The 17,586-nt window shown below is 46.7% G+C and overlaps 2 protein-coding genes and 1 long non-coding RNA gene across 4 annotated transcripts; 1 reads left to right on the forward strand and 2 right to left on the reverse strand.

The window, feature by feature from the left end:
* Positions 1-760: 760 nt before the first annotated feature.
* Positions 761-3,612, forward strand: LOC112892617 (protein YIF1B-B-like). The gene is made up of 5 exons (XM_025959752.1): positions 761-876; positions 2,080-2,255; positions 2,342-2,440; positions 2,557-2,708; positions 2,866-3,612. The coding sequence occupies exons 2-5, from the start codon at positions 2,085-2,087 to the stop codon at positions 3,245-3,247; spliced, it is 804 nt and encodes a 267-aa protein (XP_025815537.1). The 5' UTR covers positions 761-876; positions 2,080-2,084; the 3' UTR covers positions 3,248-3,612.
* A 603-nt stretch (positions 3,613-4,215) lies between these two features.
* On the reverse strand, positions 4,216-5,913 carry LOC112874760. Its single transcript, XR_003225038.1, has 3 exons — positions 5,784-5,913; positions 4,900-5,304; positions 4,216-4,819 (listed from the first exon to the last, which is right to left on the reverse strand). It is a non-coding gene; the product is annotated as an uncharacterized LOC112874760 (long non-coding RNA).
* A 5,519-nt stretch (positions 5,914-11,432) lies between these two features.
* LOC112890831 (citrate synthase 4, mitochondrial-like) lies at positions 11,433-17,582 on the reverse strand. Of its 2 annotated transcripts, none has more exons than XM_025957700.1 (20): positions 17,425-17,582; positions 17,103-17,177; positions 16,933-16,995; positions 16,806-16,847; positions 16,293-16,358; positions 16,125-16,190; positions 15,606-15,719; positions 15,312-15,375; positions 14,985-15,067; positions 14,726-14,775; positions 14,563-14,640; positions 14,296-14,424; positions 14,160-14,202; positions 13,062-13,148; positions 12,706-12,807; positions 12,384-12,491; positions 12,259-12,309; positions 12,100-12,173; positions 11,939-11,990; positions 11,433-11,856 (listed from the first exon to the last, which is right to left on the reverse strand). In XM_025957700.1, the coding sequence occupies exons 2-20, from the start codon at positions 17,151-17,153 to the stop codon at positions 11,761-11,763; spliced, it is 1,419 nt and encodes a 472-aa protein (XP_025813485.1). In that variant the 5' UTR covers positions 17,154-17,177; positions 17,425-17,582; the 3' UTR covers positions 11,433-11,760. The 2 variants fall into 2 exon arrangements, with proteins under 2 accessions (XP_025813485.1, XP_025813491.1); XM_025957706.1 differs by having other exon boundaries at positions 17,283-17,557.
* Positions 17,583-17,586: the final 4 nt, after the last annotated feature.

Raw genomic sequence — 17,586 nt, forward strand, 5'->3', positions numbered from 1 at the left:
CTAACATTTGTCGTTCACTTTCCTCACAAACTTGACTTAAGTTAGTTAATCAAATTGTTTGTCGCGCTGTAACTAACCTAGGAGAATGTTATCATAGTTGGTGGCTACAAGTCTACAACCAAACAACTACTAATTTGGCCAAACTCTGTTCACCTTTACACCAAACATCATTTGTTTTGAGTAACTGTTATGCGTACGAACCATGGGTGCAAAGAGCATCGCACAAAAGAGTAGAGGGAGTTAAAAGTCCAGTGCATCGGACAGGCTCAGGTAACCTTGTTGGCCCGTTGTCGGGCCGGGCTTGTTCTGAACTTAAACAGCATAGTTGCTTTTGACAGGTCGGCCTTGGTCCATAATTTTAGCACGAAACCTGAGAGATCCTTTAAAAAAAAAACACTCATGATACTATAACTTGGTTCGATCCGAAGTACCTGATCGACCAATTGCCGGGCAGGGCTGAACCCAAGTCTGAATTTTCAGCTAAGCTTTGGGCTTGGTCCTGCAAAAATACCGTCAGATTTTTTTGCCCTAATAACTCGAATTCGGCGTAGTCTAGCCTATGATCAGATTTATGTGCTTGTAGCGTATGTTATAAACAAATCATAAAAAGTGCAAGCCTTAAATTTTCTTTGCAGGAAAAAAATTCGGTTAAAATTGCTACGGTAAAGAATTGGTGCTGAAGTAAACGCATCCGGGACGCCCCGAGCACGTCGCGCCTCCTTTCTCAACCTGCCCGCCCCAACCCCCCCCCCCCCCCCCCCCCTCCCCCTCGCTGGATCGCTCTCTCTCGCGCGCGTAGCGGCGAGCACAGTGCGAGCACCGCCGCCCTTGGCCAGGTCTCCGTCGGTCGCTTTGCCGGCGACGAGCACCCGGCAGGTATGCCTGCGCATTCCCCTTCCCTTTCTGCTGTGCGAAATCGAACACCACGAGCTCTAATATATGCTATTTGTATTCGGATCTGACCATGTATTCGACCTACTAACTTCGATTTTTGCAAAAATCATGGGGTGTACATGTGTGCACTCATGTCCTACACTGGGTCCGCCCCTGCACCACTGCATTGCGGAGTACTGATCTGGTTGGTTCCATTCGGTTAGGGTTTTCTCATTCAATGCGCTCAAGATCAGTTGGAGTGGACTCTGCACAACTAGTTCACCGCGCGGTTTCATTTTATTTACCAAATTGGGGGGTTGAAGTGTTGAACAGAATTTGGGAGTTGGGATCCCCACGTCTAAGTCTGCTCCCCTGGTTTTGAGAAGAGAGTTAAATTTTGCATAGTGCCGCTATCTCACTTAAACGTGTGCTACATTTACAAGATTCGATTTCTTTACTTGTAGACCACTGAATTTAAGTATGTGGTTTATCAGAGATAAACAAATTAGTGTAGTAGAAAATTTAATGAATACAAATGGCCATCTTGTTCATTTTCTTATCACCTCTGTACCAGTGCATAAGTCTAAAGCGTCAAAGAAGAAGGATCGCAGAGAGTAATATTTGCCCATTTGATGATGATATGGCTAAGCAAAGAGGTAGATAGGATATGGGAAGGCAGCCACACAGGACTGGAAGATACAAATTTTTGTAGCGTTTAGTTGAGATTCAGAAATGCAATGCAGGGTTGTAGTTCTGGCTCTTTTATCAATGAATCCTTAAGTGTGTATTATCCCGAAAAAGCTGTAAGATGGCCTGATCGTTAGAATAAATATAATTTTCAATTTCTCAAATCTGATTAGGCTCTAGATTGCCATTGCTTTGCATCTCTAATTATCATTGGTTCCTCGGTAGGTTTTTTTTTATAATGTGTTGTGAATACTGAACAGCAATGCCAACAATAATTTTCAATTGCATTGGAGAGATGCTTAATTTGTTATTTATTTAGGATTGTTCCAGATTATGCAATCTCAAATCAAGAATCTTGTAATTGATGTAGGTCCAATTGTTCTTTTTGGCCAATAGAAGTTTGATTGGCACAAAATCATAATGTAGCAGTAGGTTATACAGTTCAAGATGAGATGTAAAATGTGGGCCATACTTTGTGCCTGTGTCAAATGATTTCTTCTCTGACTGCTATTTATCTAGGTACCATGGCAGCAATGAATAGTGATTTGGGAGGCCTAGGTGGCAGGCCTACAAATCCACAAGCAAACCCTTTTGGAGGTGCCCTGCATGGTACCGGATCAGGACTGATCCGTACTGGACTAGAAGCATATGGAGGGAGGATTTTAGATTCAAGTTCTGAGTTTATGCAAAGCAATGTAAGTTTGTTCACGGGTTTCTTGTTTAGAGATCAGTGTAACTACCTCATAATTAGAAAGGCTAAACCTCATTCTGTTGTTGTCAGATTACACAATATTTGTCCGACCCTCAGTACTACTTTCAAGTCAACAGCCAGTACGTGAGGAACAAACTGAAGGTCATCTTGTTCCCTTTTTTGCACAGAGTAAGAGCTGGCGATCTTTCATTTATCTCTGCAGTTTTTTTTTTGCCTGTGTGTGTGCATATTGTAACTTTGTGAAGTCTCATAACATGTGTCTGGCCTTTATTGCCTTCCTGAAGGGTCACTGGACAAGAATAACTGAACCAGTAGGGGGAAGGCTATCCTACAAACCTCCAGTCCAGGATATCAATGCACCGGATTTGTACATCCCTCTGATGGCATTTGGCACCTACATTGTTGTTGCTGGCTATGCCTTGGGAGTTCTTGGCAGGTTCATACGCTTTACACTGAACATTTTATTGTGTTTCATCTAGAATTACAGAAGAACATTGTACTAGCAGCACAGATAGGAAGGCAAATAAATATATGAACCACTGCACTTTACATGATTTGGTGATTCATCTTGGGGCTATTGCTTTGTGATGCAGGTTTACCCCTGAGGCGCTGACCCTACAGTTCTCTAAAGGGATACTTGGTTGGTTTCTGCAAGTTATCCTCATCAAAGGTCTGCTGTACTCCCTGGGCAGCGGTGAGGCACCGTTGTTGGATATCGTGGCGTACGCTGGATATGGTTTCGCTGGTACTTCCCTCGCAATGCTGGCCCGCATCTTCTGGAGTTACCTGTACTACTTTATCATGCCATGGTTCTGCATCTGCACGGGAGTCTTCCTCGTGAAGACCATGAAGAGGGTTCTTCTGGGTGGGCCAAGGAGCTATGAGAGGCACCCTAGCCGGAACCACTACTTCCTGCTCTTCCTGGCGGTTGTGCAGTTTCCTATGCTGTTCTGGCTCAGCAGCATCAGCGGCTGATCTTTGATCCTATGGTCGGGGCACACAAATCATTTTTGAGAGGCTGTTGAGCAGAATAGACGTGTGGCACTTCTTGCTTGCTGATGAATCTTGGGCTATTGTGGAGATGGTACAGAACTGTTAGCTATAGATATCTGGGTAAGCAAATGAACGGACGTGCGAGTACCTCTTTTTGTTCCTGTTGGACAATGGGAGGTGATTGTAACCATAACGCTTGGGATAGGATCAAGATGAACTGCTTCGTTTATGCTCTTTGGATCTATTTACCATGTGTCATGATGCTCGAATCCTGACTTGATTTTAATGATCACACTGCACGATTTTCAGTTTCAATTAAATTTGTTTAGGATGGATTTGTTTTGTGATCGGATTGAGTTGCGTGTTGTTTGATGATCTAATTGTGTTACTTTCTGGAGTTTGAAACCTGATGTCTGTTAAACGATTTGTCGTAAATGGTGTCCGGTAGTTTTTCACTGAAAAAGGAGAAGAGGTTTTCACCTGGGGATTGAATTGAATCATATCAAATTGCTGAGCATTGCAAAGTGACATGACGAGATCATACCCACCCCGATCAAGGAGCTGAGGTAGCTACTGGATGTGACCGGTGTGCTTGATTGGCATTGCAGCTCAAGCAGTCTAGCTCAGGAAACTGAAAATGTACGCATCTTTCTATTTTCAGTTTCCGTACAATATTCATCACTTGGTTTCGTCTTTCGAATTTGCCTACGTGGCTATGTGCGTATATAAAATTTCCTCCAACGTAGCCTGCATTGCTTGGTTCCAATCGCACTGCGGGATTCTGTTTAGCAGGGAAGAAACTGCGCCGAAGTGGCAAACGTGTGAAGGAATATGTTCAAACATGTGCATTTACCCAACAAAATGGAACGGTTGAGATTCTGGGTACGCAAAAATGTATAGTATCCATTTTCTTCAGTAAAGTGAAGTAGGGCAGCAACTACAGTTCCCTCCGTGGCTCTGCTCCGTTTCAGAACAGCAAGTGATCGAGCATACCGCCCCTAGTAACCGGCTCCTGGTGGGGACCGGGAGTGCATGTGCTTGACCTCAGCTCACTTAACTGGTCCAAACAGAGTCGAGTCAAATACGCAAGAGATTAAAGTACATCAAGCCCATAAACTAAAATTAATACTGATCAATAGGTTGATCGATACCCTAAATAAAGCACATGACAATATCCTGATAATTTAGCACAGTGCTAATAACCAAGTACAGACACTCCGAAGTAAGACACTATTGCGGTTACGAATGGCAGCACAGGTACCAGATGCAGACCTTGATTTGGGAGATCGATGAACAGTAGCACTATAGTGCTGCAAAAAAGCTGGCTGCTGAAAAAAAAAGGGTCTAAAACCACACTATCTCTATCTCCTTAGGCTTTGTCTTCTCCTTCAACAAGCGTCTCACTTTGCGGAATTCTCCAATGTCATCACCTTTCGAGAGTCTGATCAGAAGCGTCTCAAGGTCTCTGGTCAGAGCAGACACCAGTTTCAGCTCAACTTTAGGTTTCTTTTCCAGGGCCTCCAGATTGGTATTCCCATTATGTATCTGATACAACTGCGGAAGCAGAGAAATGTAAATCTTCAGACATTCTTTCTAAAATTGTGCGTACAGACTGTAGGTGTGCAAGAGCTTACCTTCCACTGGTCCAGAGTAAGAGCAACCAAATTAGGAGTGCACGGAAGGAAATAAGCTGATGGACCATAAAAGTCAGCGACTCGCCATTCTCCAATATACAGGCTCTTCAATTTGCAAAATGATAGGCCCATCACGGAGCAGCAGCAGCCGCAAGTTCCCGAACTTCTCAGAGACGTTGTAGCCAGGCCACAGTGTGACGAAGGGCAAGGTCGCCCACAGGTACCGCCACCGTCGTGACAGGCTGCTGAGTTCGGTGACGACTTGCAGGATGCAGTGCAGGAGGTCATCGGGCAGCTCGCTCAGCCGGTCATGCTCCGTGGGGTCCGGTACCGACATGGTCTCGCCTATGCTCCGTGGGCGCGCGCTGAACTCAGGCGCCGCGTCGTGCAACACCACGCCGTCCCCTGCAGATCAGAGGGCGCATTACGTCAAACACCTTGCGAGCACTGCAACGAATAGAAACTTGACACCAAAAGCATTAGAATCCCGCGAATTGCGTCAAATTTCCTCCGGATTGAGAAGCTGTGTTGGATGAGAAACTTTAGCGGTAAGATCGCATCACCACTCAGAGAAAGTGAGAAACGTACACACAACAATGCGTAAATGATAAATTTATTGGCGGAATGAAGGATCGACCACTCAATTTGTCTCCTACACGCCGCACCGACCTCAAGTTCCGCCGCCTCCCCTCCCACCCCGCTCCCGCACTAGCCTTCCCTTCCGGCTTATACAGCCGGGGAAGAAGAACCGGTCCACCCCCCGCCGCGGCACATCCACCCCCGGGCAACCCTACGGCGCCGTCGTTGGGTCGCTAGGTGGAGAAAGTTAGCTACCACCTACCAGTCGTCAAATAGAATCTGCCAAAGGACTTGGGTTCGCATACCGTGAGGATGGCCTCGCCGGCTCGCCGCCGCACGCCGCCCCGCGACTCGTCGGCTTTTTCGCCTGCTGGTTCGGAACGGCGTGCCGTGAGGGGGGAACTCGCACGAAGTTGGTGACTTGGTGGGCTCAATCCCCGCAGAGTGGCTCTGGCCCAGCCCAACAAGCCCGTCATAAACGGTGCTCATACTTCATTGTGGGGCATTTCATACTTCGAGAAGAAACACGGTAACAAAAAAGGCATAGGAATTTTACTATTACGTGGTGCATCACTAATCACTACTTAGCTTAGTAATGATCAATTTAAATTTTGATCAGTGTCCTCCCACCACTTTCTTTTTTATCTGATTTCATCCTATCTTTTCCCTTTTTGGGCTACTAATTTCCACATCTTTCCTTTTACACCCCTTCCCATGTATATTTTTTTACTCAACATCCTTTTTCATTAAACAAGTTTATTGGTCCGACATTTTTACATGAAATATTGATTTAAATTCTCTCGTTGGCTCAAATTGTTATAAGAAATGTTTAGTCAATTTTTTATTTGACTCAACTTTTTTACACAGATTTAAGTCATGATTAAATATTATATTATATAACTAATTAATTAAAGGAAGATACATAATTTTATCCTTTTTTTTGTGGTGCTGCACCACCCGTGAAAGAGCCTTGTTCCTGCATGTAGTAGTTCTCCACACTGCAGCCAATCCATGGTTTTAGTGGCAAGCCATTGCTAAGGATGGAGAAAGAAACACGCAGGGAGAGGGTCCTTATGTGATAGTGATCACATATTCACATCTTGAGCGCATTCAGTTCCTCATTTTCCTTCCGATAATCTGATCTGCAGCCGTCTAGCTTGAGGGATATATAGTGTAAGTCAGTAACTTTAAAACTCGGCCTGCAAAGAGAAAGACCCCCACATTATTGTCTTAAGAAAAAGAACCCCTCACACAGGTCGAGAAACCCACCGAACCTCTACCCCATACCGTACATAGTGGCCCGTCGCTCGTGAGAAAGATCGGAGTCCAACTATGCTTTGGAAAATAGGGCAGACGAGGGGATTTTTTTGGTGCAGACCGGGAGTTGAACTCCCAATCTGATGGTTTCCCATCATGAACTTCCACCAGCCAGGCTAAAGCCCGTCTGCAAGTCAGTAACTTCATATATAACTTGCGGAATTCTTCAACGTCATCGTCTTTGGATAGTCTGATCCAAAGAGTTTCATGTAGAGATGCAAGTGGATATCAATGGTATTTTATGGGTCAACTAAATAATTACGATGGCATGCCATTCTAGTTCATCTCTCCTCCTAAATTAATTTCGCACAATACCATCCTAGTTTAGTTTATCACGTTAGTTTCAGCTTGCTATCAGCACTAGATTTCGTTTCCCCAGAAGATAACTGATTGGATGAGCTCCCATTGTGCCTTAGCTTTGATACATCTGTGGAAGTAGTCAAGTAGAGAGTAATTTCTTGAGTTATAAGTTCAGTGACAATAGGTGCGTATATGGTAGATATGCAGCATGGTACCTTCCATTCCATTGATCCAAAGCAAGAACAGACAGATTAGGACTTAGGAGCACGCCGGAGGATAAAAAAAGCAAGAGCTTGGTAGAAATCGGTGACCAGCAGCCATTCTCCAACATAGAGGCTCTTCAAATTGCTAAACTAGAGGCCTTCTTCACTGGCTGACTTCTGCATAACATCCTTTAGCGAGATGAAATTCAACAAAGAAGAGTTTAGATGAAACGTTATTTCTAAAAGTGGAACTAATTCAACAAAGAAGAGCTGAATCTGAACAGCTCAAGGCGCTGGGCACTACAAAGTGCCGCGACGAGATCATATGCACATGGAGCAAAGTGATCAACTGCACCATCACAAACATACACCCAGACCCAGGCACTCGCCAGAGATGGCATGGCAGACAGATGGACTCTTCCTGAACCCGTTATCTTCAGGGAACCAGTGTTCGGAGCCGAGACATGGATCTCGGTGTACGTGCATTCAGTAGTGGACAGAGCCTTCAGAGTTTCAGACGAAACCTTGAACGAACCAAGCGAGGATATTGGCAGGTTCAGGTCTTCAAGTGCTGGGAAACCAGAGTTGAGCTTCTGCTTCTCCACTGCGGATGGATCAATGAGCACGTGTTGAAGGTGCAGCTTCTTCAGGCGTGATTGATGTTCAGTGTTCGAGTAGATTGACTGATTGAGGCGTTCTCTCTTGTCTGTGAACGCCAGCAGGCTCTGTTCCGACCGGCCGTCGTCGTCTGCGATAGCGAAGCAAAGCCACCCCGAAGCTCCCCTCGCTCGGTAGCAACATATCTGCAGGCACCCGCCAGGCTGGGATTCACGTGGTGGTCGGCGTTTGGTGGGCACAGCGCAAGTCCTTGGAACCCAACGCTGCAAATTGTGCTTGCAACGCTAGCTCTCCCATTCACTGCCAGCCACGTAGCAGTAGTAGTAACTAGTACGTGGTGATGACAAGGGTAAGCGCTCGACTACAGAGATCAGTCAGACCGCCATGACGGCGAAGGGCACGACACCGGCGACGGCCGCCGGCACGCATGCAGCAGACCAAGCTGCCGGCAGGAAGAAGGCAGCATCGGCGCGCGTTGCCACTCGGGGCCGCGCAAGGATCCTCTGCAAACGCGCGAGCTTGGCTGCCTCCTACCCGGCGGGCTCGTCGACAGCGCAAGGATGCAGGTGCACGGAACGAACGGCCACGGCTAAGCTGGTAGGCGATGAACTGTTCTGTTCATACCTGTTGCGTCCTGGACTGGACAGCGCGACGCACAGCAGACCTAGCACGTTCATAGACATCTCGCTCGTCCAAACTCCGCTCCAAAGTCCTTCGACCATGCTTACAACAGCAAAACGGCCGCGCCGCCGATGGGATCTCCAGTTTCACCACCCGCTGATTCCGGAGGTCGCCGGCGCCGGCGAGGGTGCAGGCTTGCTGCCTGCCTGACGCGCGCGAGGAAGGAGAAAGGCGCAGCCGCTGCGCGCAAGGATGGATCGAGGACGACGCCGCGTGCTCTGGGTACGCTGCGGCTGAAGCTATACCAGTGGGCGAGTGGTCTCGGCGGACTCCCGGCGGCGGCCTCGCCAAGGGCCATGAGCGCGCGGCGAGAGGTGCTAGGGGATGCGTGCACGCACCGTCGGACCGGTGGCTCCGTACCGGCGCAGCGGCGCTCGCGCTCACCGTGTCCTGAACTACCAGCGCCGGCTCGCGAGGGGGGGATGGCAACGCGCACCGGAGGACATGCTGGGACGGGTTCCGTGCACGCTGCGTCCGGCGGCGACGAGGGGGTACGCCGTGGTGCAGGGGTGGTCGGTATTTCATTTACCGTCCATCTACGCGGAAATTTCTCATTTTTCGTTCTCGCTCTAGAGATCATAACTGGGTCTGATTTTTCGTACGATGCCGTGTGACTGCACTCCCCGTATCTTTGCATTTTCTCGTGATTTTAGGGCAACCGAGCCGCCGTAAAACTGCGAGTTTTGGGGATCTCGGGGTGGACGGTATCTCATTTACCGTCCACCCCTGCACAAGTTTCTCCTTTTGGTTTCTCACTCCAAGGATCGAATCGGATTCTGAAACTTTGCACGCTGATGAGTACCTTCATGCTCCGTTGACGTGCATTTTTCCGTGATTTTTGTGCGTCCGATCAGCCATCAAATCAGGATTCTGTGGATCTCTGGGTGGTCGGTGACCGCGGGGCGTCGCCATGGATGGTTCCTCGAAGGCGACCACCAGGCCCGCATGGCGGCCGCTGGCCACTGCGGTAGAAGAGACGAGGCTGGCGACGGCTGCCGGCCTTGCTGGTAGCCAAGCGGCCGCGGCGCGTGGAGGCGCGAGCTGGGCTTTCAATCCCGGCCTGTCCTGGGCGCGCGGTCTCGCCGCGCACGGCGCGCACCTCGCCTCAAACCGTTCCGTGCCGGTGCGCGCTCTGCTCCCTGGAGGCCTGGTCCTGGACCTCCCTGGAGGCTGTTGTGGCTAGCCCGCGCCGGCGAGGCTGCTGGCTGCCTGCCGCGTGCTCCGGGAACGCGCGTCCCGTGGCGAGGGGTGGTCGCTGTTCGCCGACCACCGCCTGCAGAAATCTTCTTCATTTTCTTTCTCCCTCCACAGATCGTTTCGAAGCCCGACATCCCGTGTGATGCTGAACAACTTCATCTCCCGTTTCCATGTTTTTTCTCGCAATTTTTGCGCCTCTCTAGCCCTGTGAAATCTAGAGTTTTCCGGATCTCGGGGTGAACGGTGTTTCGTTTACCGTACGTCCACCCCCTGCAGCAACTTCACCTTTTTCGTTCTCCCGCTGCAGATCGCTTCGGAGAGCGAAACTTTGTGCGACGACGACTACCCTCGTTCCCCGAGTACATGAAATTTCTCATGATTTATTGGCGTCGTTAACTCCGTCAAAACTTGAGATTTTCTTGGTCGGCGTCGGCAGCCATGGAGTGTTCTTCACTGGGCAAGGCATGGTAGCGCCGAAATGCTGCTGATGGGCAAGCGGCCTCGGGGCGGCGCGTTCTGCACACGAGCGCGCTCAGGGACATGGTGCACGCTTGGTAAGCACGCACAGGGAGGCATCCACGGTGGGGTAGTGCTCGCGACGACCACGCCGTCGAGACCACGGGCCGCCGCTGGGCGCCTGCCTGGCGGTGTCCCGTGTGTCAGGGGAAGGCGCAGCCACGCAGGCGGGCACCCGCCTGCGTGTTCATGGTCTCGTGTACGGACGATCTCCCCGTCGCGCCCACGACACATCCGGTGCGAACAATTCTCGTTTTTCCTTTCTCGCTCTACACTCGCTCTACAGATCATACCAGAGCCTGAAACTTCGCATGATGCTGCGTAACTGCATCCCGCTTGTACCTGAATTTTCTCGTGATTTTAGCGCATCCGAGCGGCCATAGAACTGCGTAACTGTACCCCTGCAGAAGTTTCTCTCTTTTTTTTGCAGTCCAAAGATCGAATCAGATTCTCAAATTTTGCAGGCTGACGAACATCTCCATGATCCGTTCACGTGCGTTTTCCCATGATTTTTGCGGGTTCGCTCAGCCATCGAATCGGGATGTTGTTGACTTCCGGATGGTCGGTGGGGCATGGCCATGGACGGTTCTTCTTCCTCGAAGGGGCGAGCGGTCACCACTCACGAGACCGTCATGGGCTCATGGCGCCCCCTGCGGTTGAAGATACGAGGCAGGCGATGGCTGCCGGCTCCAGAGCCGGGCACCCGGCGTTGAGCTTCTCCACCGCCGGTCGGCCGATGGGTCGCCGAACCTCACAAAGAAGAGGTGCAGTTTCTTCAGGAGCGGGAGGCGGACGGACTTGGGCGCGATGACCTCTTGAAAGATTTGCCATTGTGTGCCGTGTCGTCAGAAAGAGAACTTATGAGCCTGCGAGGCAACTAAAAGATGTGGACAATTGTGTGGTAGATGAAGATGATTTCCACAATAAAATGAGACCTGAATAAAAGCTAGATTTTCAGATTTGACAAAGGAAGCCACAGGTTTCATAACATAAATAGATTTTTTTGTGTATAGCACTCGTCATCTCAGTTACAGTGAACCGACACCGCACCAGAGTAAGTAATCAGCAAACCACCAAACGATTTCACTAGTCACAACTTCAAACACGCCACCACGCACAACAGGCAACAAAATATACTCTCGCTTTTTCATGAAAGAACTGTCAGCTCATGCATGCCAAAACCCAAATAACTGGAAACAAACTCGAAAAAACAAAGGTTAAAAAAGAATTGGCATGCGTCATCATGTATTAAAGATTAATCATGTCCTGATCTCGTCTGCCCGGTGGTGCTGCAGAGATTAGCTATCTGGATGTCCCGAGTGACGGAGGATACAAAATTCTGCCGTCTGAGAGCCTCTTGCTCTTGTTATTGGACCGCCAAAAGAAAAACCACTACTGTAACTTATTAACAGGAAAGATCACAGTGTAAAAATGAAGACATTGTTTAGCTTCAAGCAGCCTTGTTCTTGCAGTAGTTTTCCAGCCACTCCATGGTGACACTCTTTGGCCTCTCCAGTGGAAGGCCAAGGGCACGGTCCCAGATGAGCTATGTCAAGGTAATTCAACAGAATTAGCAGATAGAAGAACCAGAATATAAGAATCTAAGAGTGGAAGGTACAAAGGCAGACCTGAGATCCTATCCCCATGCTCCTTGAGACACCAAACAAGACAGTGTAATACCTGCGCAGTCAAAACAAGGTGTTCCGGGCATGAGTACTCGTTCAGAACTAGAATTGCAATGTCATAAGTCAGGATTAAATTGATATCTAAATGCCACGGATAGACATACCGTGCTTCAGATAATCCAAAGTGGTTAAGCAAAACTCCACTGTGAGCATCAACATTCGGCCATGGGTTCTTTACCTGAGAATAAATGGGCAAAGAATGGTGTTCATGATGAGTACAATGAAACAAGAGTAGAGATCATGAAAATCTGGTACCACATTACCTTGCCAAGCTCAGTGAGGATCGGTGGCACGACTTCATACAACTTGGATACCTGTAACAGAACATCACATTTTATATTTTTGAACCCAAGAAGTAAATGCAATTAGATAAAGGGTCCAGACCGACCAACTGGAAAAGTGGATCCTCAGGCAAATGCTTCAGGGCGAACTCCCTTTGACATGAATACCGTGGGTCTGTCTTACGCAGAACTCCATGACCAAAGCCAGGAACAACCTATGATCGAATGTAATCAACTATTAGAAATTTGATTTCTACAACTTCATGCTCAACCAAATAAACAACAGTGCGCATAGCATTTGCATAAACAGTCCAAGACAGCTCTATTAGACCAACGGCACAGCATTTCAAATATCATAACATTTAGTCAACCTGTGATTGAGCATAATGTAAACACCTTTTCAATTAATATAACACTAAGATATGCTACCTTTCCACTCTTCAGTGTCTTCCAGACATAGTCTTTGAGTTGATCTGTTGTAACGTCACTCCCAGTTTCCTCAATTACAGATTTGATCCATAGAAGCACCTCCTGCAATACATTGTAAGTTTATACACATCATAAAATCAAGTACATCAAATAAGAGTGGCAGGAACACATGTTTCTTCTTTGAGAGAAGGAGGTGCATTACAAATCAAGTGATATAGTGAAACAAAACAATCAATGGGTGTGGGCCAGGGGGGAGGTTATTTATTGAGAGAAATCTTTTTAGCAATCACAAGTAAAAGAAAGCACAAGGCGAGATAATATTGCAGAGCAGATCTGGCGTGTCAAACTGTGCATACCTGATTAGCCAGACCATGAAGTGGCCCAGCTAAACCATTCAGAGCCGCTGCAAAAGAAAGATAGGGATCGGACAGTGCACTTCCAACCTGAAATTAGATGAGTGACATGAGCAGAGGATGAGAAGTGCACAACCCATTGCCATGGACTGAATAGTAAATGCCAAAAAAGACAGTAGCTAGTGAGCCGTAAGCAGTTACAGGATCAAAGTGGCCACTGGCCAGTGTCTAACAGCAACAATTCTCTCCACATATACATATCCTGAACCTCTAGTCCAAGCTAGACTAAAAAGTAAGAGTCTGCTATAAAATATTGCAACTTCTACCGAGATCCCCAAGAGATTCATCACTCTTCTAAGATGACACTTTATGATATTCCATCAAGAATAACGCATTGATACACATGGAGCTCTCTCGGTTTACAAATACCCACACGGAGGAGGTGGATACCGATGCTGTAACAACAGACCTCGACTACTATTAGAACCACAATTGCATACTCACTACTATGGATTACAAAGGAGATAGCAGAGACTAGACATTTTGAGTCCTGACAGATCATGATTAAATTAAAAAAAACTCGGCCTGCAGGGGGAAGAAACCCCCGAGCATTGAATAAGAGAAGACCTCTCACGCAGGCCAAGAAAACCCCCGAACCCCTGCCCCACCCTTACACGGGGGCACCGTTACCTGTGTGAGTGTGGGCCGGGACCATCCTTTCGCGCTTTGGCATGACGGCAGGCGAGGGGATTTTTTGAACCCCAGCCTAAAAATCGCTCCCACCAGGAGTCAAACCTAGGACCTGAGGAGTGCTAGTGAGGCCACCTAACCAATCCGACTAGGCACCCGTTCGCCATGATTAAATTGACAAAGGACCAGCTAAAACAAACCCTCTTATCCTGTTCCTAATTCCTATTAAAAGGTATTATCCTGCACTTTTTAAAGAGGCATTCCCAGATTAATAATTCAGTTTAGTCTAACATTGCACCAAACCAGAAGCAAAGTGCCATGATGGTACCAAATAAGGCACCACACAGTGACCAGTTTTCATCATATTTGCATGTTAAGAAACCAAGAGAACAACCAAAGAACAAAAATTACCAGATGACCAGTATGTGCACTAACATTCCCGCCTTCATGATCACTACAAGAACCCAGGTCACAGTATGAGTCGAAAATTAAAACAAGTTCTTCAGAAATGTAACATAAATAAATACAAGGATGGATGAAAAAATACGTGTGAATTGTTATATAGAGACGCATCAACTCCAACATTTTGGGATCGTCAAAACCAAGCATGTGTGAAAAATTCGCAGCATAATCCAGAGAATTATCAGCTTCTATTGATTTCCCATCCTTGAAAATCCTTCAAAATACAAGTGAAACAAAATGATTGGTACAAATTCTAGATTTCCTCACAACTCTAACTTCACAAAATAATCAATCACTGATGTCATCTCCAATAAGTGAATTGAAAGATGAAGCATTTGTGATCAAAAGCTACCTCCGGTAAACATAAGAAGCCACTGGTGGAAGCCGAGCAATCAAATTTAAGACATCTTCATAAGTAGGCTCCCAGAACCTATACATGCACTTGATTGTAAACATCATGAAAAGCAACCATTAAACAACTAATAACTTGGATAACATACAAATCTCCAGCTTACTTTGTTTTCGGCAATCCTTTGTCATAAGCCTTTTGAAATTCACTCTCAACCTGAAATCGAGTAAAAACAAGAAGAGTTGCACTTTGAAGACTTAAAGTAATTCCAAACACCAGATAAGATACAATGTGAAACTAATTTAAATACTACTTGCAACAGTTTTAAAATACAACTGCAAATAAACCACAAGTAAATGTGATTTTTTTTCCACAAGACTTTCGAGGAAAGAAAGAAACAACATGCCAGAAGTGGAAGGACTAACCTGAAGAGCCATTACTCCAGTGGTAAACTGTGTCATAGGGTGTGCAGTTACAGGGAGAGCATCTATTGCCTTATAGACATGAGCTGCAAACCATATCAATAATCAGCTGCTAGAGAGCAAAGTGGCAAGATTGAGCACATAAACTTCACAAGATCAGACTAACAAAAACATATGGATCTCTCTATTGATTTTTTTTGAAAGTTCAGATCTCTCTATTAATCTGTAGGACATTAGCATCAATCCATTCAGACAGTCTGTGGATTTAATTGGCCAAACTTCCGAGGGGAAAAACAATAACACAAGTAGCCAGCAGTGTAATCAAAGTACCTGGGACACTTGAACGGGCCAGCAATTCCTTTGATAGGGTATCAACTTGCTCTTTGGTTGGAACCTGAAACAAAAAACCAACAGCCTTAAAGCTGACAGAAATAGGGTGATGATTGGTGATTGGAGATAACTTAAAACATAATACAGGAATAACAATACAAACCACAAAAGATAAGCAAGAAACTTGTCCATTCTGAATCAATCAGCAACAAAATAGTTTCCTAGTCTTGGAGGAACACTTTTGGCACATTTCTAGACTAAAATGGAGTAAGTGATTTGTAGGCAGGCATTTACCTTTCCTGTCAAAAGAAGCCAAAGGAGACCCTCAGGCAAAGGCTCACCACCCTTAACTGCCGTCGGCAGCACTTCCTGGCACTCTGGAATTGACAGGCCCCTAAAACGAATGCCCTGGATAGAAAAGAGTAGTTATTAGCTAATGAATGCTGTGTTTCTTTGCTTCACTTCGAACTTTAAATATGTTAAGCAGAAACTAGATTACATCCAAAAAGAGCAACGAGGAGAGATGTGTGTCCACCCATTCAGATATGGTAAAATTGAAATAACCCCCAACACTATCATAAAAACAAGAAATGCAGCCATCATTCGAAAAGAAACTGCCTTAGAAAATTCTGGTAAATTCCCACGCCATAGTAAATTCTTAGAAAATTAATCCATGTTCATCTTCTATAGATCACTGTGCAATACTTAATTCTGAAACTTTGTTCATATTTTGACATAGAATGGACATGAACTTGATAGTAAACTATACACTATGCTAACATAGCATCGTGAAGTGGATGAACGTGAGATTACCTCCTCTGGGTCAAGTAGTGATGTTTCCCAAAGCATCCCAATCATCCCTCTCATTCCACCAAGGACCTGCAAGAACATTTTTTTGGGAATTTTCAGATGATAAGTTAGTATACATTCTAGAAAAGCAACAGAGCTATCCGTAGATATTAGATAGTGATATATCCATACCATATCCACATTTATGTTTCCAAGCTGGACCTTTCCATGCTCTGACTTAAGCTTCTTTAGGCGATCCTGTAACAACAATACAGTAGAGTAAGTGCTGTTTTCACCTAACATCTGAGAACAGCAAGGCGAGATGAACAGGTGTTCATATTTCATAAAGACAAGTTGTTAGATAAATCAGCTGCAAGTAGGTTCTCTTAAAATTATTCTAAATTTTCTGAATACAGCTAGTTCCAAAAATAAAGCCATGCACAGATTGATTGCTTCTGACAGGAACGGGATAGAACTGATGTGCAATAGATGCTACTTTCAGAGAAGAAACTGCTTTCATGTTCCACCAGATGTTGAGAAGAAAATGTTATTGGACGCAGAATTAAGCAAAATCTCACAGAACCTCATGAACTAAATAAAAGGGATTGACACTTTTGGCTAAAAGAACAGAAGATAAGGCATCAGATACCCCAGGAACTTTTCAACTTTACAAGATTTACAGACGTTTTCTATTGAGTAGCAAACCTGTTGTTCGGGAATCAGTTCCTGCAACTGGGACTTGAGATCCTGCATTTGCAGAAACACAATCAGCATCATGCCCAGACCGCACAAAATTCTGGCACAAGGCACGAAGGAGGACGAACAGTCTTACGAGATCGGAAGCGCTCTGCATCTGCAACCATCTGACACCACCCAGAGTGCTGGCTTCCTGCGCCTGCCAGCAACAAACACAGGAAACGAAAATCTCAGCAGAAAGCGCCCCAAAAACCGGTGAATCAGCACGCGAAATACAGAGGCGCCACAGGTAATCGGACCACCCACCACGCGGGATCGCAGCCTCGAGACCGCGGTGAGGCCCCGGAAGAACGCCATGGCCGGAGCGCTCGGCTACCGCACCTGCGCGGACACAGCAACGATCTCATCAGGCCACCGCAGTTGAATCGAGCCGAAACCCCAACCAAAAAACAAAAAAAGAACTAGGGGAAACAAAGCGGTAATTACTACTCCAGTCCGCCACGCCGCAGACAAATCCGCAACAGAGCCGGGGGAGATTGGAGACGGGAGACGGGATTGGATTCGAGGGCTCGCGGCGGAGAGGAGTCTCGAGCGAACAAAACGAGCAAATCTGTGTAGGCTTGCTTACCAAGGAATGAAGAGATCAACACGGGAGGGAGGGCGGGGGCGCGTGTTCCGCTGCGAGGATGGTGGGGAGCCGAGAAGTTGGGGGAAGGAATGGGGGTGGTCGTCGCCCGTCGGCCTCGGTTGGTGAGGGGCGAGCCGAATATATGCTGGGGTTTTGTTTGGG

Source organism: Panicum hallii, chromosome 1 (genome assembly GCF_002211085.1).
Source record: "Panicum hallii strain FIL2 chromosome 1, PHallii_v3.1, whole genome shotgun sequence".
Lineage (NCBI taxonomy): Eukaryota > Viridiplantae > Streptophyta > Magnoliopsida > Poales > Poaceae > Panicum > Panicum hallii.